General features: G+C 43.7%; 2 protein-coding genes across 2 annotated transcripts; one reads left to right on the forward strand and one right to left on the reverse strand.

Annotated features, from left to right (window-relative positions):
- Positions 1–466: 466 nt before the first annotated feature.
- ifnphi4 (interferon phi 4) lies at positions 467–3,118 on the reverse strand. The gene is made up of 5 exons (XM_061811107.1): positions 3,002–3,118; positions 1,227–1,304; positions 954–1,103; positions 635–760; positions 467–553 (listed from the first exon to the last, which is right to left on the reverse strand). Exons 1-5 carry the CDS (start codon positions 3,116–3,118, stop codon positions 467–469), a joined length of 558 nt encoding a protein of 185 aa, XP_061667091.1.
- Positions 3,119–4,919: 1,801 nt separating this feature from the next.
- plekhm1 (pleckstrin homology domain containing, family M (with RUN domain) member 1) lies at positions 4,920–22,363 on the forward strand. Its single transcript, XM_061810752.1, has 12 exons — positions 4,920–5,145; positions 6,611–6,701; positions 8,268–8,506; positions 10,983–11,606; positions 12,542–12,836; positions 12,976–13,156; positions 14,427–15,371; positions 18,689–18,834; positions 20,262–20,455; positions 20,540–20,603; positions 20,716–20,873; positions 21,906–22,363. The coding sequence occupies exons 2-12, from the start codon at positions 6,648–6,650 to the stop codon at positions 22,012–22,014; spliced, it is 3,009 nt and encodes a 1,002-aa protein (XP_061666736.1). The 5' UTR covers positions 4,920–5,145; positions 6,611–6,647; the 3' UTR covers positions 22,015–22,363.
- Positions 22,364–22,796: the final 433 nt, after the last annotated feature.

The raw sequence follows: 22,796 nt of genomic DNA on the forward strand, positions 1-22,796 counted from the left end.
CACACCGAGGGGCAATTTAGAATCTCCAATTATTGTTGTATGTTTTTGGGATGTGGGAGGAAACCCACGCAGGCACGGGGAGAACATGCAAACTCCGCACAGGAGAGTCCGGGATTGAACCCAGAACCCCAGAACTGTGAGCGCGACTCTTTACCCGCTGCCTACACCGTGCCGCCCAATTATCTATAATTTTAATAGTCATTTGCGCTGCCGCCAAAACCTGACAAACCTCATCGAGCCTTAAAAATAATACTCGCCTTTAGTGTGAACCAACAACAAAAAAAAAAAACAACAAAAATCCATTTCTATTATTTATTTGCTTTGCTTTCTTTGAGGTCATTTGAAAAACATTTTTAAGTTAGAAACATCTTATTATTTTAATCTTTGTAAAAAAAAAATGCAATAAATACATAAATAGATCTTTCTCTTTTTAAGTTAAGTATTTTTTTTTTTTTTGGGGGGGGGGTCACTCAGTTGGCGTCAGCTGGCTCGCGTGGAAAATGTGCATTATGGCTTCACTTCTGATCATCTCCCAGGACCGGGCGCTGAACTTCTGCAGACAACGTACGACAACTTCGTTAGCGCCCGCGCGCACGAGACATTTACGGAGACGGGTCGATGTTCTGTAACTCGCCTCTTGCTCCAGAACCTCCTGTGAAAGTCTCTGGAAATACTTGTGCAGTTTTGTGTTGAAACGTGGCTTCTTGTTGGTGATCTGAATATAAAAATAATAAGTTTTGAATTGATGGGGAATGTAGACCTGAGGATGCAACATTAGGTACATTGATTACGCATTTTTGAGTGATTAGCCCAGTCACATGACAACTTGGTTGAGACAACATCCATCCATGGGTGAAGTGGGGGCGGGGGGTTCACCCCTCACTGCTAGAACCCCAACTGTTTCTAAGGCCAAAGCGCCCCCCGCCCCGCTTGCCTGCGTGCGTAAAACTTACACAGGACCGCAAGCCGTCTATCTGCTGGTGGATCATGTTGAGAAAGTGGTCCAGCTTCACCTCGTCCAGCGCCAAAGACGCGTGGTTATTGTCAAAGAGGTTGGCGACCTCCTCCAGGACCTGCGCCTCGAAACTGAGACGGAAAAACGCCTGTTGATTCGGACACAACACAAAACGGAATATTATTGATTGATTGTCAGTGGGAAAATACATTTTAGTCGACAATTTTAGGATCAAGCTCTTTGGAAAATATATCGATAGACGTGTCGTTACCGATTCGTTGGCGGCTCGCTTGTACAGCTTGTCGGGGAAGGCCACAGGGGTCTCGAGATCCCCCATGTTCTGAACGACCTGCACACAAAACAAAAAGTGTTCAACGACGCATTCACAAAAATCTTCTTAAGTGGGACATCCATTTTCTTTTGCTGCTTATCCTCACGAGGGTCACGGGGAGTGCCGGAGCCTATCCCAGCTGTCAACGGGCAGGAGGCGGGGGTACACCTTAAGCTGGTCGCCAGCCAATCGCAGGACATGGAAACAGACAACAGTCGCGCTCACAATCACACCTTGGGGCAATTGAGAGTGTCCAATTAATGTTGCATGTTTTGGGGACGTGGGAGGAAACGGGGAGAACATGCAAACTCCACACAGTTGGGGCCGGGATCGAACCCGGGTCCTCGGAACTGTGAGGCCAAACGTTTACCAGCTTCCGCCTAAGGGGAACATACTTTGGAATGTTTGATTCCTTCCGGTGCTTGGCCAACCATCAAGTATGAAAGTCAACAAACCTGCTTAACTTTTTTTTATGACGTCATAATTGGTCGCGCGGGGGGTTCCTAGCATGTTGTGTTAATGGCGGACGCATTGCTGGCAACAAAATCAACATTCAAAAATTGCCGTTCGAAATGGTTTGGGGTCAATCAGCTGTTTGTACGGTGGGTGTGGCGCCCCCTTGCGGGTAAGGAAGCCCAGAAGAAACGCTTGGCATAAAAGAAATGCAGCAGACTCAGGGAAATCGGGTCAAAATTACTGCAACGCTGTATGCTTCATTTTTGTGGTTTTTTTTTCCATTCCTGCAATGAAATATATTTTAAACTCTCTTTTATCATTTGTAATTCAGTATATTTCGGAGAATATTCAGTACAACGGCCCGCTCCTTTTTTGATTGTCCACCGCTGTTTCTCGGCTAATGACCCGGGGGCTTGGTTGGGTGAAGATCCAGAGCCACTTTCAGACTACGGTCACATTTTGCACATGCTTTTAAGCTTTTGATTTAAAAGCTAAAAAAAAATAAAAATAAAAATAAAATGGTGCGTTGACTGTTGGCGAAGGCTGGTGAGTTGCACGTGACTTCGGTGCATTGTTGGGCGGTGAGAGATTATACCAATTGTGCAGCTGTTATTTTATTTTTGACCACACGAGGGCATAATAATACTTTATTAATGACTTCTCCCCAACACACACACTTAAAGTTTGACTTATTGGCAAGTGGATGAAATTTAGCTTGGATTGTCGGCATGGTTACCTTCTGTCGGAGCCATTTAGCATGTACAAAAAAGGCAAAATAATCATAATAATAATCAAGATAATGATGATAATAACAAGCAGCGTTCCACGTGATTATTTAACCATACTTCGTTTTTTTTTTTCGCGGGTTAGACAAGTTAGCCCGAATTTCGGAGGTTGGTGAAGGTTATCAAAAACCATCGGAGACGTCTAAAAACTATTTGATATATTTTTAAAAAATGCAGTATGATCGCACATGGGGAAAAAATATCATTCAGGAGGAAGCGAATGTCTCAGGACTGATAGATTGATCTTTAAAAGTGCCAGTATTGAGTATAAAAGTAACACTTTACAAGTTTGTTCCAGAACATTCTCGCTCCATTTTTTTTTTGGGGGGGGGGGTTGGGGAGGGGGCAGTAATTACAGGATAAAATAAAGCCAGTAATCGTGTAAACAACAATTATTTCCATCGCAACAAACATAATAATAAGCCGTGTTTTCTCCCTATTATTTTCTTTGAAGTTATTTTCTTAACTACTTACCATTTTTTGCAGTAACTTGATGGCTTCTTCAGAATATTTGTAGTATTCGTTTCGAACCCACGGGCACCCCGAGGCGTCTGCGGCGTTGCTGCTCCAGAGCACGAAGGCGATGCTCATCCGAGCAATAAATGTATTCATATGCATTTTCACGTCCATGTGTCTCGTCAGATGTTGCGTGTGGTTATGAATATGCCGCGCTCCTCTTTTGCCCCACCCCTTTTGTCAGGTGCACCTACACCGGGATTTCTTCTACCGGTGATCAAATTCGAATTTACTTTTGTTTTTGTTCGTAAAAAGGCAATAAATCACATTTGGGCCATCGTAATTCGTGTCGGGATTTATGATTCGTGTTCATTATTAATCATCTATTTTCTCATGGGGTTTTATGGCTGCGGCTGCGACCAATCACTGCAGTAGAGAATGAAAATTCCCCTTTGATAGAACGGAAGTGATTTCGATTGCCGATGATCCCACAGGAACGAAAATGTTTCACGCGTACTGTACTTTCCGATTCAGATTCGGAATGGCGTTAAGCCGCAGCGGGAGTGGAAAAAGCAAAACCGCGCTCAAATATGACCCCACCCCGCACGGGTGGAAGTGAATCTTCACAGCAGCATTTTGCACACATAAACCCTCGCATTGAAACGGAGTTTTAAAGAAATTGGAATTTAATCCAAACGGGAAAGAAATTTAAATTTAATGTTTGACGTTGCGAGTAAAACAGTCGAATTATGATCCAGTAATATTTGCACAAGGTTTTGTCATTCACCGTGGTGAATAATGACACGGATGCGATATAAATAATCATACCTTTGCAACTCATCACCACAAAATTTCCAAGTAAAGTAATGACATTCGCCAACCACTGATTCCACTGCTCACCTGTTAACTACACTGTAAATATGGATAAGTAGACTGTAATTTTTCAACACAGTCCACTGGGTAAACAGATTCGGAAACAAACAAAACAAAAACTCGTTTCCTTCAAATTTGCCCAAACATTTCTCAAACGCAACGTGTCAAGAGTGCAACGCTATACTATAAATTACACTTAAAAAAATACGCTTTAAAAAAAAACTAAAACTAATATAGATATAATAATATAATATAATAAATAATGTATAATGATATAATAATAACGTATAATAATAATATAGAATAATATAATATAACCATATCATATATAAGATAATATCTATTGTTCACATTTCCTATGTGTATTTAGAATGAACGGATAAAAACAGGTGGTCACAGGATAGGTTCGCCGGGGCTGCCTTTGCGTAGACTTATAATCTCCATTTTCTTTTCAGAAATAAAGTTGTTTATGGCTAGATTTGGCATTCGGTGTTGCTTGGCTTGTTTTATCAAGATAATCCAGTGGGTCGTGATGCAAATCAGATTTTTTTTTAACAGTATAGTATATGTTAGGGTGATCGAATAAAACAAGAAGCGTGCTTGAACGGAAAAAAAATAATAATAATCGTTTGACAGCGCTCAGAAAATAACATTTCATTGCTTGGTGACTCTCTTTACTGTGTTTCTACGAGTTTTTTTTTCTCCTCACAAGTAAATACCGGGGAGAGATTGTTTAACATACTTGGCAAAGTAAACAGTATAGTTGCATACAGTAAACACGATCGTGATTGTCATTGTGAAACTTTATGAATGTCGTTCACGTGTTGATTCGCTGACGCCGCGTTGCTTTTGTAGACACTCGTAATTTTTTGTATTACGTACTAAAAAGGCGCCTTTTAGCACCCGGTGTCAGTTTTCGTGTTTTTGCCGTATAATTAAATCTAATTTAATGTTATTAATATACGGGGTTTGTCATCGCGATGGAAGAAAATGCGAGGGAACATTTTCCAGCTGATTGAAAAGAAAAAAATACAACGGTCTTTGAACAGCCCATTTTCCCATGATGCACCTCTCTGCTCACTCAAGCAGTACGCACAGTGCCCGTCTGAAATAAACGAGCCTCGATTGTCGGTGATAATTTTGTTATTTTTTGAAAAGTTAATGGGCGCGGGGAGATGGCACGAACGTGTACGGACTGACTTAACTTGGCGCCCCCTTGCTTGCATTGCACTTTTTAAAAAATATATATATATTTTCTGACCAACGGAGAAAGTCAAGTCGGAAGCTCGGTAAGCTAGCTCTGAGAAGGAGCTAATTTAAAAGTATGTATTTATTAACGTTACTGTGAGCTCTTCAAATGTGCCGGTGTGTTATTGCGAACTAATATTTCCTCTCCGAGTTTTTATTCAAATTTTTTTTTTAACCTTTCGTTATCGTCAGGAAGAAGGTAGGCTAGACGTTACAGGAAGTAGGCGTATACTTAAGCTAAACGAACTCGTTTGGATGTTGGAACTATTTGTAAAATATGCAATCATTGTGATTCTGGGAGGTCTTATCTAGAGTGGATCATGTCAGCTTGTTGTTTGCATTCTTCTGCTTCACTGGGCTTTTGATCACAGCCTCACGTGAGCTTAAAGTGCTCTTTTCAACCCCTCCCGGTATGTTGCAAGGCAAAAGTGACCCACTGGAAGGTTAAAAGAAATAGTTCGTGGTCTATTCCCATTGTTGCAATTAAATTATTAGTAATGGATGTGCATTATGGTTTCCCCTCCTTCCGCATTTACGATGCTTGTGGCTCAATAAAGGAGCTTTGACAGGGTCAAACATTGCCAGAAGAACATTATTGCTGTTCCAGAGAGAACTGGTCACGAGTCACCTTCCTCCCCTTACGTAAATTGCAGGTGAGATAGATAACCTCCGCAATATTTCTTTTTTTTGCAAATAAAATAAAAACACATTGTCCTATTTTAGCACAATTCACCCTTTAATTGGGTTTCACCGAGTTCTAGATCATCTTGCTCTTTTTTTTCACATGGGATACAATGTGAAAGTGGTTTCAGTCGTTTCTGTGCAGGAATTAAAGTCTTATGTCTCTTTTTTTTATTTTTATTTTTTTGAGTAGTGGTTGCCAGAGGGGTCAGACAAGTCGCTAAATTGGCAACACTGACTGATAGAGTATACAAGCTCCTCTGTTCACAGCCATCGTGTTCATGCAAGCAGTTCACATCAGGAGGACAATCTTTTGATGACTGAAGCTGCAAAAAAAAAAAAAATCCTTAAAAAATAAAAAGTAAAATCTCAACCTATCAAATCTTCTTCTAAGGAAATTAATTACACAGTCCGGCCGAGATGGGAATGACACTTTTTCATGTAATTTAACAATCCTTGCCTGGATCTAAAAAAACAAAACAAAAAGTCAAATCTCAGCCTGTCAAATAACCTAAGGAAATTAATTACACTGCCCTGCTGAGATATTTTTTCATGAAATTTAACAATCCTTGTCTGGGTCAACTTAGTGGGATCTTATGTGTGTGTGTGTGTGTGTGTGTGTATATATATATATATATATATATATATATATATCCCAAAAGTGACTCACAATGGAAAAGGTTCGAGAAGCTCAGTGGCACGATTTACCAGTGAGGAAGGAGAAGCTAACAGTTTGTCAATCACATGGTCGTGCTCGTATTTTTCCGTCCTGAGAGAGCCACGTGGTCTGAGGTGTCATGACTCTTGTGTGTCGTTGGATTCTAGCACGTCATGAGGGAATAGACGCACCGGGGGAGGCGCCATGTTAGCCACGCAAACGCCAGATGCACCGCAGGAGGCTAAACATGTCAAACAGGTTAGTCTCGGTCAATGTCATCCACATTTCCACTGAGGGTTCTCGGCGTGGAAATGGTAAAAAAAAAAAAAAAAGATGTGACAGCATCTGACTCTCTTGCCTTCCATCTGGTTTGATGTTTGTGTTGTTGGGATTAGTTGAACAGGTAATCTGTGGTTAAAGAGGCAGGAATAGACTCACACGAGTCATTCATTTTCGCAACGAGAGGTAGTTATTGTGTATTTTAAAAGGAAAATGAATAAAAAAATTTGGGTCCTTAAATTTTTGGTCCCGGGAGCACTTTGACGTTAAAAAAAAAATAGCTAGTGGTTCCGATTTCCCGAGTGACTCTAAAAATTCCTGCCATGTGTGCTTACGAGCCCTCATGTATTTTGATCTCGTTATGCATGAGAGAGGCTGAATTAACGAGAACTGAAAAGAAACAAGCATGCGGCACCATGCGCTGGAGATGGAGTAAAAATATTATGTTTAAAAAAAAAAAAAACTTACCGACCCTCTGAAATGTAGGAAATTGGAACCACAACTTTTTTTTTTTTTTGTTTGGCTTATAGGATCTAAAATTTTCCAAGGATCCTAATTCAAACACTAACACGTGTACCATAAAATTATGCACTTTATTTAAAAAAAAAATCTCATAAATAGTTCTATTTCCTAAGATAATGTTGCAATGCGATGATAAAGTTAACAATTTAGCATTTGGAATACTGTCATATTTTAGCAAGTGAGGAAAATACTCGATTCTTGAAATATTCTGCCTGTTATTGTCGAAAACAGACCCTTAAAATGTGTTTTTTTCCTCATAAAATGCCTTTATTTATGCAGAACTCTCAGATTAAGGTGACAACTACATTTATATTAAATATATGTGGGGTGGGATTAAAAACCTTGTTTTGGTCGATTCTTGAAATATTCTGCCTGTTGTTGTTGAAAAGAGACCCTTAAAAATGTTTTTTGACAACAAAATGTTTGTGACAACAAAAATCATATTATATATAAATATGTGGGTGGGGTGTTAGTGAGGAAGATACAGGAGATAGGCTTCGATGGAAAAAGATGACACGCTGTGGAGACCCCTAATCGGGACAAGCCGAAAGGAAAAGAAGATGTGTGGGGGATGAAAAACTTTGTTTTAGTCATTTGTGTTTTCTATAAGCATGTTAAATTCAAAAATCATATTTGTTTGATTTTCTTTCGTGGCTCTGTCATCCGGATAACAGCTATTTTTTATTTTTATTGAATGCGCAACACGACTGATAACTGCAGAGTTGTCTTTGAGCGCCCTGCATCGATCATGTGCTCACGTCCTCCTCCTCTGCATCATGTGACCCTCGCCACTCGAGCCACCATGTTGCATAATAAGCACAAGGCCATTGATTCAAGGCCAGCATTTTTCGAGTGATCTTGAGCGCCACTTTTGCTCGCACATGACACCTCTGCAGATCTGGTCTCAAAGTCATTCGTCCGTTTGCAAAGGAATTGCAAAGGTTTTTCCTTTTGGGGGAAAAAAAAAACTAAACGCAAAGAGGAAGTGGCCTTAATGTTTCTTCCTGTCGCTACGTCACACAGATCAAGGAGAAGCTGGCGCAGTCGCTCAAAACCCTGCAGAAGCGCTACGTGACGTCAGACGCGGTGGTCACCAGCGAAGACTGCGACGCCAACCTCCTTTGCTCCGCGCTGGAGGCCATCTTCGTCCACGGCATCAAGGGCAAGTACGTCCGCTGGGAGGCGAGCCGGAGCAGGAAGGGTGACCGCGGACCTCTGCCGCAGCCCTTCTTCTGGAGCCTGCTCAAGACCGTCACCCACCGGTAAGTCCCAGCACCGTTTGCTTTGTGCTCGGTGGGAGGATTACGCAATACTTCAGACGGATATTGGTGACACTTGGAAGTTACACGTCAAGAAGTTTATGACAATCAATTAATTTCTCTTGATCATAAAGCTGTCTTTTTTGGTAGAAAGTCGCATTGAAGTCGTATTTGACATTATATAATGGGTCATAGTCATCCAAGTTAAGTTGTAAATATGTTCTTTTCTTGATGTTTTTTTTTTGTTTTTTTTTTTTTCAAGATAAAAAAGTCATGTGTTTTCCCAAATAAAATGTGTTTTTTTCCTCATAAAATGCCTTTATTTATGCAGAACTCTCAGATTAAGGTGACAACTACATTTATATTAAATATATGTGGGGTGGGATTAAAAACCTTGTTTTGGTCGATTCTTGAAATATTCTGCCTGTTGTTGTTGAAAAGAGACCCTTAAAAATGTTTTTTGACAACAAAATGTTTGTGACAACAAAAATCATATTATATATAAATATGTGGGTGGGGTGTTAGTGAGGAAGATACACGAGATAGGCTTCGATGGAAAAAGATGACACGCTGTGGAGACCCCTAATCGGGACAAGCCGAAAGGAAAAGAAGATGTGTGGGGGATGAAAAACTTTGTTTTAGTCATTTGTGTTTTCTATAAGCATGTTAAATTCAAAAATCATATTTGTTTGATTTTCTTTCGTGGCTCTGTCATCCGGATAACAGCTATTTTTTATTTTTATTGAATGCGCAACACGACTGATAACTGCAGAGTTGTCTTTGAGCGCCCTGCATCGATCATGTGCTCACGTCCTCCTCCTCTGCATCATGTGACCCTCGCCACTCGAGCCACCATGTTGCATAATAAGCACAAGGCCATTGATTCAAGGCCAGCATTTTTCGAGTGATCTTGAGCGCCACTTTTGCTCGCACATGACACCTCTGCAGATCTGGTCTCAAAGTCATTCGTCCGTTTGCAAAGGAATTGCAAAGGTTTTTCCTTTTGGGGGAAAAAAAAAACTAAACGCAAAGAGGAAGTGGCCTTAATGTTTCTTCCTGTCGCTACGTCACACAGATCAAGGAGAAGCTGGCGCAGTCGCTCAAAACCCTGCAGAAGCGCTACGTGACGTCAGACGCGGTGGTCACCAGCGAAGACTGCGACGCCAACCTCCTTTGCTCCGCGCTGGAGGCCATCTTCGTCCACGGCATCAAGGGCAAGTACGTCCGCTGGGAGGCGAGCCGGAGCAGGAAGGGTGACCGCGGACCTCTGCCGCAGCCCTTCTTCTGGAGCCTGCTCAAGACCGTCACCCACCGGTAAGTCCCAGCACCGTTTGCTTTGTGCTCGGTGGGAGGATTACGCAATACTTCAGACGGATATTGGTGACACTTGGAAGCTACACGTCAAGAAGTTTATGACAATCAATTAATTTCTCTTGATCATAAAGCTGTCTTTTTTGGTAGAAAGTCGCATTGAAGTCGTATTTGACATTATATAATGGGTCATAGTCATCCAAGTTAAGTTGTAAATATGTTCTTTTCTTGATGTTTTTTTTTTGTTTTTTTTTTTTTCAAGATAAAAAAGTCATGTGTTTTCCCAAATAAAATGTGTTTTTCTTTTCAAGGTTGAAATCATATTTTTGTATATTTGTCAAGATAAATGCATTATATTTTTCAAGATGCTCATATTTGTCAAGTTGCAATTTATCCAAGTTGAACTGTTCTATTTTGTCCAAATCAAAAGTAATTAATTTTATTTGGAAAAAAAACACAATCATTTTTCAAGATTTAAATCTAAATACTAAACCATTCATATGTTTTACCTAGTCATATTTTTCGATTAAAAAGTTGTATTTTTCAAGATGTAACTTGCAATATTTTCAAGATTGGTCATTTTTTTTAGATTAAATTATTTTCCCCAAATATTTCCCTCTTATATCATGTTTTTATCTGTGAATTAGACATGTACCAATATATTTTTAGATAAAAAAAAACAATAATTTTTCAAGATTAAAATCTAAATACTAAACAACTCATTTGATATACCTAGTCATATTTTTTGATTTAAAAAGTTGCATTTTTCAAGAATTAAGGTGCAATATTTTCAAGATTGGTCATTTTAAGTTAAGTCATTTTTTTTAGATTAAATTATTTTTCCCAGATATTTCCCTCTTAAATCATGTTTATCTGTGAATTATACATGTACCAAAATATTTTAGATTAAGAAAAAACTTCAATTTTTTTTAAATCAAAGAATCATACTATTTATTCTGAGATAAATTTAACATTTTGTAAATAGCTGTAAATATGAATGTGGATTATTTCAATGTAAAATGTCTTTTTTTTTTTTTTTTTTTTTTTAGATAAAAAGTCTTTTATTTTCCTTTTTTTTTTCCCTCCTTGATTCAAAGTTGTATCGTCTTAAGTTCCTTTTTATGTTGTTTTAGTGAAGACGTGTTTGTCCTCGCCATCAATTTTGCAGCGACGTGATCACGGAGCTGGAGAAGATCAACTTCGTGGGCACGGACGTGGGCAGGTGCCGCGCGTGGCTGCGTCTGGCCCTCAATCACGGCCTGCTGGAGTGCTACCTGACGTCGCTGTTCCGGGAGAGCTCGGCGCTGCGGGCCCACTATCAGCCCGGCGCTCTGCTGCTCAACAGCGAGGAGCGGGAGGTGCTGCTCAGCTACCTGCAAGGCCTGGCTTCGCTCACCTTCGACCTCTCGTACAAGTCTGCCGTCCTCAACCAGTGGACCACCACCCCGCTCAGCCTCGCCGGACTCTGTGACCCGTGGCCGGCCGACCCTCCGGACCCGCCCGTCAACGTTCGAGCGGATCAGCCTGTGTGCAAAGACTCGTGGGATACGGTGTCGCAGTTGTCAGGGGCTTCCGATCCAGGTCCGGCACTCGGGAGGGCCTCTGGTGGGTCCCGCGGGGGCGGCGAAGTGCTGAACTCGTCCACTCTGAGCCTCGACACCACAGACTCCTCCCAGCTCTCCTCCAGCTTGAGCTCAGACAGCCTACTCCAGGGCCAAGACCCCCGCAGCCCTGCTTCGGAGCAATGGTCCTCCTGCGACCTCGGAGGCAGTACCAAGGTGCCCCCGAAAGAGTAAGTACAATGTGAGGTTTGCTTTGGAAATGGAAGGTAAAGAATAGAGCACAAAACATTTTTAGTCTCCGCTACTTAAAGGTCAAGTGTCATCCTTACAAACATTCTAAAATTGATATTGAAATGAAAAATACATGTAACATTATTCACTTCAATGTCTATACGAGAAAATAAATATGAGCGAAGAGCGCGTCATCCATGCGCAAAGTTGCGGAAGTCTCATTCGACATCCAAGTGGTCGCCATATTGGCTGCATCTACTGTCCGTGACGTCACCCCGGACATTCGCCGTTGAAAATGCGCCGTGCCCCCTACGAGTTACCATCTCCCAACCGAGTGAAGTTACCGGGGCAATATTACCCTATTGTTTCGAGCCACATTTAGATGATATGCGGATCACGGCCAAACCACCTCCCTCGCCCGATTAACCTCCGCGCGGCGGTGATGAAAACAGCGCCGCGAGCGACAATGACGCCGTGGCCAAACCCGCCTCCCTGTCTGATCCGCTTCAACGGCGGAGATGAGCCATCGCGGCGGGCTCAGCCTTTTCGACAAGTGGGTGGGCGAAAGTGTTTGGGTGTTTACAAAAAATACAGGTTTTCCTAAGTTCAGAAGTAAACACTGAAATCTGGCAAAGTCCATCCTGCCTCCTGCCCCGTTGACAGCCCTCCCGCGACCCTTGTGAGGATAAGCGGCTCAGAAAATGGATGGACGGATGGCAGAACTAACTGCTTTTGTAAACTAGCGCCTTCATATTTGCGTCGGTGTTCTTAGTGGAAGCAGTTGATTTGTGAGTGGGGATGCGCTCCGTGCTCAGGAAGTTGCAAAAAAAAAATCACTAAATTTAATTATCTTGATAAACCTGAATTAATGAATATAATCCTTGCTTGAGTGGCATGAAAAGGAAAGTAGTGGATTTGGGTTTTTCCTCCTCAGATCGGCTCCCAAGCTACAGGACAACGGCAACTCCAGTCAAGACTCCATGCGCGAAGACTCCTTTGTCTCCAGCCCCAGCGCCGATCACTTCTCCGACAGCGACCAGCCACCCAGTCCTGCTTTCTCAGACACGGAGCCGCCGGCGCCGCCCGTCGACCCGCCATTGCCCCGCCAGAAGACCGTTGGCCGTGCGCTACCCGCCGTCGCGGCGGTCCCAGACAAGGCCGAACTGGACCACATAGAGAAAGGAAGCAAGACTGTCCTGTGCAGGGATCAGTCGGCAGATTCGCTCACGGTGAGTGAACAGCTTTCCTGGTTTGAACTTGACTGCATTATTGAAGGGAGAAATTCCAGGTGTACAAAATGTGTTTACTGCAAATTAATGCACGAAAATAATAGATAATAGCCGCAACCTTTTTGCTATTGTACATCAGCGTTCTCGCTGCTGGATCTCCGAGGAAGACATCTACAAGCCCCGTGTGGACGAGGAGTCAGACCATGTGGACCAACACAGGCCCCCATCTCCGGTTCCTCCTCCTCCTCCTCCTCCTCCTGCTGCTGCTGCTCCTGCAGACTCACAGGCGCCACCTAGCGTTGTGCATCGCCGGCAAATCGGTAACTAATCTTGCGATAGGCCACCACCTCGCGTGACACCAGAGTAGCTGTTAGGCAATACATTTTCACTTTCCGTGAGTAAGACGGGTGGTGATGTCATCCCTATTGGCGAAGAATTGCATAAGATGATTTCGAGCGTTGGACAAAATGACAATATCTACAATAACGTCTTTCAAAATAATATCCCCCCCCCCATAGGATTTGCTTTAGTTTATCTGATGCCTACAAAAACAAAGTTTTTAAGTTTTTCTTCAAGCAGCCCCCTCCCTCCCTGAAAACTAACTTGCATCAACTTCTTTTGAAATAATTGCTGTATGTTTTTTCTTGAATGACTGTAATTTCCGGCCTATGAGCCACGACTTTTTTGTTTTGTGGTGTATGGGGCGCTGCGGCTAATTTGTGCGTTTTTTTCTAACGGCCGCAATGGGACACTCGAGCTTAAAAGGTAAGCGTGAGTCGGAATATATGTGCCGAGGAAGTGTCTTTTACCGGTCCGGCCCTGTTAAGCCCCGCGCTAGCGTGTTACTGTTGTGTCTCAGTGATTTTTGCGAGTATGTTTTTTTTTTTTTTTTTTTTTTAACCGGCCCTGTTAGCTCGCGCGGCGATGCTTGCTCATTTTTGTCGCGGGCCAGTTTGTAGTGACGGTTTCCCTCAGAGGTCCTTTATGACTGTGAAACCATGAAAATTATTCGCCTGAGCTAGTTTTGGAAATAGAAATCAAGGTCAATATGTTTTTAAAATATCACTTGTAGATACTTGCGTACACAACGATGCTTGCAATATCTCTACATTATCATTTATAATGTGACACTTTGATAATTTGGTAGAGATTTTAACAAAAATGATGGAAGTTAATACTCATTTGCCTTTGCAGGCCACATAAAAATCATGCGGCGGGCCAGATCTGGCCCCTGGACCTTGAGCTTGACACTTGTGTGCTAGTGTAAGCGCGGTGGGGCTAGCGTTAAACTCTCTGTGTATTGTCTGTCTTTGTAAATATCTCGTGTTTCAATGTGGGCACTTGCAGCTTTTACACAGCTCTTCCGTATGTATGTTCCAAATGGTATTTCCTTGACAAATGTACTCGGTGAGGCTTATAACCAGGTGCGCACTGTAGGCTGGGAATTACGGTAATTTGATGTATAAGTGTATTGAGTTACAAGCTGGGTTTTGAAATGAAAGTAATAAACTCTTAAGTCAATATACCGCTGTATTTCCATAATGGATGTAGAGTCCACTTCTCATTCGTGTCGGCCTCCGATCCGCCTAGGCCTCTCCAACCCGTTCCGGGGCTTGCTGAAGCTCGGTCACCTGGAACGTCGGGGCGCCATGGGGATGTGGCGGGACCACTACTGCGAGCTGTCGCCCTTCGAGTTCCGCCTCTATCTCAATGCCGAGGAGCGGACGTGCTGCGACAACTGCTCCCTGCTTCGGTGCGAGGACGCCCGCCTGGCCTCGCCCGACGGCCGCTTCGAGCTGGCCTTTCCCGGCAAGCGGCTGCACCTGCGCGCCGCGAACCGGGACGAAGCCGAGGACTGGCTGGACCGCGTCGTGGAGGCGGTCAACAAGTGCCGGCCCGTTTCCCGCGTAGACGAGCAGTGGGAGATTCTCGAGGTGCTTGGCGAGAACTGCGTGGAAGACGGAAGCGTTTCTTTCGCGTGCTCCACCTCGTGCAGCCCCGAGCGAGGCTCCTCGCCTGCGCCGCTCCCCGAGTTCAATTGGACTCGTGTTGCGGATTTAGAAAGGGACGCCATCAAAGAAGCGGTGCTGTACTGTTGCCCGGACGCTGATGCTCGCTCGTGGATGCCTCTCGTGTTCTCGCTCTCCTTGGAAGCCTTGAAAGGTTTCCAAGTGCACGAAGGAAGGAAGTCGCTGCGGATGACGTTCCCCATTCAGGAAGTGCGAGACGTAGTCCCCGACGTCGCGTTGGGCGGACCCAACTTTTTTAAACTCCTGACGCTCAGGGAAACGTTCCGACTGCGGGCGGAGACCGCGGAGGAGGCGCACTCCTGGAGGGCTCTGATCCGCGGGGCTCTGGACTCCTACTTGGAAAGCGCCGAGGAGGGCGAAGAGGCGAGCGCGGCTGGCCACAGAGGCGGTGGAAACCTGTACAGACTGGTTCAGCACAGACTCAAAGAAGACGGGGCGCTGCTGGTGCATTTGTGCAACGTCCCCTCGCTGAAAGGACTGGACGTGCAGAGCTTCAAATGCGCAGGTAATGCACCGCAACGTGTTTGAAAGGCAGCAGTGTTCGCCGATTTAAACCTTTCTGCATGTGTGTTGATTATTTGTGGATTTTTGCCGTTCATGACAGAGTTCCGATGACTGCACTGTAAGATTTTTAATTCCCGACATTCATATTTTTAACTTAACATAAGACAAAAACGACGAACCCATAGCACTTTATCATTTCAAATTCATCTTACAACATTAACCTTCTAAACAAATACAAATTTAATTCACTTTAACTCTTTATAATTATCTGTTATCCATCATCCATATTCTGAGATGCTTAATCATTTAAAATCTAAATACGTATACCCCAAACTAAAAAGGAATGCCTTACAGATTATTTGAAAAATTTGCATCAGACGTATGAGGATGCTGTATGTTGCTCCATCGCTAAATTGAAAAAAATACTACTTTACTATTCAAATTATTTTTATTAATTTAATTTCTTTTAATGAATACTGATACGTATATTACAAAATATTGTTAGTCGTACTGTAAAGTCATCTCTCACCTCACCACGTCATTTTTTGCAGCGTCACACTATCGGGATTGTTTTTTTTTTTTAATCATCTATATTAAAGATGATTTTTTTTTTTTTTGGTGTGTATCATGGGATTTTGCTGTAATTATTTCCCCCACGGACTCAAACTGCAGAGTGATAAGTCCAAGTACGGAGGAAAGAGTTTAAATGAGAGAATCTCCAAAAGTGAAATCATTTTACCCTGGGGAAAAAAAAAAATGAAGTCTTAAGTTATACAGCTACATGCCTACACTGATCTTTAAAAAAAAAAAAAAAAAAAAAAAAGGATAGCGGATACACATCGAGCGGTATGTCGATTGGTTGAAGTCAGTTGGCCGGCATCTTGGTACTCCCAAAAGGTGTGGATGACATTGTTTACAGGTTGGATTATGGCTGGGTTTTTCCTCAAAGTTTGGCATGTAGAATTAAGACTGGTCACGTGAGCTTGACATTTTTTCAGTTCTGGTAACATGAAGGATTTTTAATTCGACTTGGTAAGCCAAAAAATGCTAAGTGCAAAGGAAAGACATAGAACACTGTGATTACCAAGAAACCTTGCATATTACGTAGGGCCCGATTTCCGTGACGTTAACTTTTCCAAAATACGCTGTGAGGCACTATCGTCATAACACAGCAAAAAAATAAGCATTTTTTGTCAAAACATTTAATTTTAAGTAAATCAGTTAGATATATTTTTGGAAATAAGGACTCGCAATGGGACAGTAGATGCAAAACGTATTGTTCATTTGTTGTCTCTGCGACGTCCTATTTCAGACAGAAAATTAAAACTCGCAAAATCCAATTCAATTTTCAGGGTTCTCTATTATGAAATCCATCAAAAAATTCACAGCAATTTGTGTTTCTTGCTTATCCACTGAAGTTTGGGAAAGTATTTCGATCGCTTTTTCGCGAAAAAAAACGTCAGCCTATAAAGGTGAGGCAGAGAGTGAACAACAACAACCGTAAACAAAACTTTTTTTCAAGTGAATTGATCTCATCAGAAAATTTAAAAAAAAAAAACCTTTACAAACAAACTTTAACATTGTCAAAGTAAATCTTTCTAATTTACCTGTGGAATGTTTTCTCACAGCAACGAAACTGGCGATTAATGCAGTTAATCGCTGTCGCAGCACAGGTTGGCATGGTTGTTTTGGGAGTATCAAGATGGCGGATGGCGACTTCAGTTTTGGTGGCCAATGAGCCATTTTTTTTTTTTTTTTTTTTTTTTCCTTTTAGATCAGTGCATGCCTACAGTAAAGTAAACATTGGTGGCTAGTTTAGTCTAGGACTAGTTAGGACTAGTTGCAACAAATTGAAATCCCTCCTCTGGTGGTCAAGTACTGATGCACCGTCGCTTTATTGAACAAAACGATTAACACGAGCACACATTCGTTCGCACACGGACTGGGGCTTCCCAGAACTGATGCCGACACGCAGTGGCTAATGGACGGTTAGGGTTACCCACCAGCCACTCTCCTTCGTTGATCTGACCCTGAAAAGCCCAGGCCCCCCACTCCCCCCCGCCCCCCTTGTAAAGTCTGGTTCGTGACCCCAAGTCAACAAAAATAATACCTCTACCTCACGTGCATATTGCATTGCTACTTTGGGGATCTCGTCTATAGCGGGAGTGTTCTGGAATGTAATTGACCTCTCCGTACAGGGCACTTAACCACGCCTCCTGAAGTTACGTCACCCCACGTGTGCTAACCTCAGACAAACACTGAGAAAAAATGGCGGCTCAGAAAGAAAAGACTAGAGCGAAATTGTCCGATTTACCATCTGATTTCTCACTCGCATTCTTAGCGAATAGTGAAATATCGTTGAAAAGCAGACAGCAGGGCTTCAAGTATTTCAGCGAGGGGTATTTCCATGCATATCGACGGAGAAACCATCGATATTAGCGTGAGATCTTTCCGGAGTCAGAGGAAGACCGAGAAGCCACATAATATAATATATTATAACCCAAAGACGAATTCATCATTGACAGTTTCCTATTTTCGTGTTACCTATCACACTTGTGTGCAGAATCCGTATGTGTATCTGTATAGCCGTTTGTGAACCGCCGTATGAAGGAAAAGAAGAACGCGAGGCTTGATTTACGAGTTGTTTCTCTCGTTTTCTTTGTGTAACGTTACGCGCCCACCTCAATAATTATTCTTGAATTAGTGCCGAACCTAAGTAAGTCCCGACCGAGTACGACAATCACTACTTTATAGCGTTCTCAAACATCCTTCCTTCAGTTTTGGTGTCTCGGTGCACGTCGAAGGCTTTTAGGACTCGCTAGTCCAGTTTAGCTTAGCTAATTAGCCGCGAACAAAGGGACACGTTTGTGCAGTCAGATCATCGCAAAATATCGCTCAACACAGATCAAGTGTGTCAATCATTCACACGTAGCTATGTTATGCAAGCGAAGAACTGCTAATTCATTTATATGAGACATGACATCGAAGACATTTTTCGTACTGGGTCTTCGGTTTTGGAAAGGGTACGAATTGAACTGCACCAACTAGCCTTTCATGATACCTGTCGTCTTTATTACAAAGTCCGTGACTACACCTCTTAACCATATCTATTGTTAAATAACCCAAATACGCGATAAAACGCTAACAAAAGCTATACTGGACCATGCAACGTTGTCTGAGGTAACGGGGGATGGCAAAAAGGGGTGTGGTTTATGCAGATCTATGGCCTCTGATTGGTCAGCGACGTGGATGACGCAATTTCTACAGAGGGGTCATCACCCCCCACCCCCCGTGCCTTATATTGAGTTGTATGTTCAGGCTGCCCCCAACAGATCGGCCCGTCGCTGGGACGAGCCCGCCTGTGCGAGTTCTCGGGCCAGTACTACTGCGACTCTTGTCACTGCGGCGACACCACCATCATCCCCTCGCGCATGTTGCACAACTGGGACCTCAATAAACGCGAGGTGGGTGTGCGCCTCTGTCGTGACATGTCTACCTCATTTTTGTATGGCTACATTACCGGCCTACAGAGCGCACCTGCTTATAAGCCTCACCCAGTACATTTGTAAAGGAAATACCAATTGCTTCATACATACGCCGTAACCGTGTAAAAGCCGCAAGTGCCCACATTGAAACACGAGATACTTACAAAGATGGTCCACAGAGTTTAATGCTAGTGCAGCGTTATTGCTAACAGGGCCGGTTAAAACAAAACTTCCCGGTAAATATCACTGAGACATGCCAGTAGCACAGCCGGAACACACTAGTGCCGCGCTAACGTGAATGCCGTGCTAATGCCACGCTAATGCCGTGCTAATGCCACGCTAATGCCGCGCTAGCGTTTTGCGGCTGTGTTACTGGTGTGTCTTAGTGATATATACCAGTAAGTTTTGTTTTAACCGGCCCTGTTAGCGTTAGCACGGCGCTAGCATTAAACTCTGTGTACGGTCTTTCTTTGTAAATATCTCGTTTGCATCAACATCTTTAGGAATAATTGCAATACGTTTTTTCTTGAATTACCGTAATTTCCGGCCTATATACCGCAACTTTTTTCACACGCTTTCAACTCTGTGGTTTATGCGTCGATGCAACTAATTTTGTTTTTTTTTTCTAACAGCCGCAAGGAGGCACTTGCCTGGAAAAGGTAAGAGTGAGACCGAATATATGTGCCGAGGAAGTGACTTTTACCGGTCCGGCTCTGTCAGCGCTGCACTAGCGTGTTACTGCCGTGTTTCAGTGGTTTTTGCCAGTATGGTTTTTTTTTGTTTTTTTTTCAACCGGTCCTATTAGCGCACGTGGCGGTGCTAGCATTAGCGCGTGGTGTGCTAGCAGTAGCGTTAGTACGCGGTGGCACTAGTGTTAAACTCTGTGTACCGTCTTTCTTTGTAAATATGTCACGTTTCAATGTGGGCACTCGCGGCTTTTACACGGCTGAGGCCTATGTGTGTACCAAATGGTATTTCCTTTCCAAATGTACTCGGTGAGGCTTATAACCAGATGCGCTCTGTAGGCCAGGAATTAACAGTAATTTGATGTATGAGTGTATTGTATATACGCCGCACTTACAGTGCTGGTTAAAAAAAAAACATACCGGTAAAAAATCACTGAGACAAGGCAGTAACACACGAGTGCAGCTCTAACAGGGCCGGACCGGTAAAAGTCACTTCCTCGGCACATATATTCCACCGGTCTCACTCTTACCTTTTCCGCTCGAGTGCCCCCTTGCGGCCGTTAGAAAAAAAATGCACAAATTAGCCACATTACCGCATAAACTGCAGTGTTGAAAATGTGTGGAAAAAAGTTGCGGCTAATAGGCCGGAAATTACAGTATAATGTCTGTCTCGTTTCTTTATCCTGTCTCTGTGTGTATTTTATGTATTTCCCTGTCCAGGTGTCAAAGAAGGCGCTGTGGCTGCTGGCCCAGGTGGATCAGGAGCCTCTGCTGAACCTGGACCAGCTCAACCCCGACTTGCCGACACACTCCGACTCCATGGGTCTGGTGCACAAGCTTCGGCTACGACTGCGGCTGCTGGGCGACTACCTGCTCACCTGCCGCAGCAGAGCCTGCAAGATGCTCCAAGCTAGGTGCGTACCGGACTGAGCGTGTCTCGAGATCTCCGAGCGTTCTCCGCCAAGCCAGAAGTGTCATTTAATGTTCGTGCCCGCCAGGATGGAGCAGCGAACCTACCTGCTGGAGTCCAGCAGCCTGTACAGTGTGAGGGACCTGCGGGAGGTACGCACACATGCACGTGTATGAAAGAATCCACTTGACTTCAACATGCTCATAAGACTTTGACCTGAACTCCGTTTGCAAATGGACGTTCCAATCGGGTTTTCTCCTCCAGATCGCCGAGGAGCAGTACACGTCATACCTGGCGTCCTTGTGCCAGTTCGCCAGCAGCCACGTGTTCCGCTGCGACCTGTGCACGCAGCGGGGCTTCATCTGCCAGATGTGCCACAGCGACGACATCATCTTCCCCTTCCAGTTCGACAGCACCGCCAGGTAACGCCCCCTCTTTCCCCGCAGGTGTGACAAAAGTCTTGAGGCATTGCGGAGAGTATGACGTATTCATTTTTATATACTGTAATTTCCGGCTTACAAGCTGCGACTTTTTTCACACGCTTTCAACCCTGCGGTTTATGCGGCGATGCGGCTAATTTGTCCATTTTTTTTTTTTGGTAACGGCCGCAATGGGGCACTCGAACGGAAAAGGTAAGAATGAGACCGGTGGAATATATGTGCCGAAGAAGTGACCCTGTTAGCGGTGCGCTAGCGTGTTGCTGCTGTGTTACTGGCGTGTCTGAGTGATATTTACCAGTAAGTTTTATTTTAACCAGCCCTGTTAGTGTTAGCGCGGCGCTAGCGTTAGTGTTAGCGCTAGCGTTAGCGCAGTGCTGAGCAACCTTTTTGAGGCTGAGGGCTACTTCGTGAGCTAGGATCGTATAAAGGGCTTATGTGACCTGTTTGCAGCAAATTTCAGTTCATTACACGTACATAAAATATTTCTGTTTTTGATTATTGTAGGAAATGACATTACAGGTATTTTTAAATTTTAATTCACCTAAGCAAGTCAGATTCAGTATTTAAAGCACAAATAATAGTAACAATTTGTAGCTGATGGTATTTTTCAAACATACCTCTACCATTCGCCCACAGGCACCGCGTTAATGACCTCTCTGTTAGCTTTAGTGTGCTAGCACTAGCGTTAGCTTTAGCGTGCTAGCACTAGCGTTAGCTTTGGCGCGCTATCATTAAACTCTTTCTGTGTACCGTCTTTGTAAATATGTCGTTTTTCAATGTGGGCACTTGCGGCTTTTACACAGCTGCGACGTACGTATGTACCAAATGGTATTTCCTTCACAAATGTACTCGGTGAGGCTTGTAAGCAGGTGCGCTCTGGAGGCCGGGAATTACGGTACATTATGAAATCATAATCTGTGCAATAACTGGAACACCCGAGTTATCCCCTTCCTTATTTTGGTGGACGCACGCCACGAGACATGTGAGAGACGTTTTTGAATGCGTGTTGCGCAGGTGCAAGGAGTGCAAGGCGGTGTTCCATCGGACCTGCATGGCTCCGGGCCGCCGCTGCCCTCGCTGCCTGCGGATGAGGAAGTACCTGGAGAGGGACCTGCAGGACTGAGGGGTGCCAACAAGGGGGTGCTATGATTCTTTCAATAGAGGAGCAGCCGACAACTACAAAAACCAACCACATTAAACCACAAGTGCAATTATTAGTATTAGTATTATTATTATGGGGGAAAGTGACAGGTGGACTGATCCTAATTTATTGCCCTGAGCAGCCACAGTCATCTCACCATCATCCTCATCATGAGAACTTTTTTTTTTTTCCCCTCTTGCCCAATTCGTCTTACATGAGAAGATGAGAAGTCGCAAGTTTTCCACGCAAAGGAACTGAGATTAACACTTGAAATTAGCGACATGTTCAAATGTGCCTTAGGACTTTTGTTTTTATTTTTATTCCGACGGGACTTTTTTTAAATTTTCCCCCCCAGGCTGGCGCTGCCACACCAGCTGCTTTATTGACTTTTCTCGTTTAGCGAACGAGTCACCCAACCGACCGTTCCCCGATGGGGGGGGGGTGACCCTCGGTCCCTTTTAACAGCGTCTGGGGAGGCCGTATGCCAAAAACTCAGCGTCTGCGCGCAAGAGTCTTCGATCTTCACTCACAAAGTTAGCATGTCCTCATATATGTGATTTATTAACAGCCAAATAAATGTTCTATGCGTCACATTGTCTTGTTTTATCATATCTACGTAATTATGAACCCGTGTGCTGATGCTGAGAGTCCCAAAAACGCGCAACATTAACTGGACACTCTAAATTGCCCGTAGGTGTGATTGTGAGTGCGGCTGTTTGTCTCCATGTGCCGTGCGATTGGCCGGCGACCAGTTCAGGGCATAC

Source organism: Syngnathoides biaculeatus, chromosome 22, assembly GCF_019802595.1.
Source record: "Syngnathoides biaculeatus isolate LvHL_M chromosome 22, ASM1980259v1, whole genome shotgun sequence".
NCBI lineage: Eukaryota > Metazoa > Chordata > Actinopteri > Syngnathiformes > Syngnathidae > Syngnathoides > Syngnathoides biaculeatus.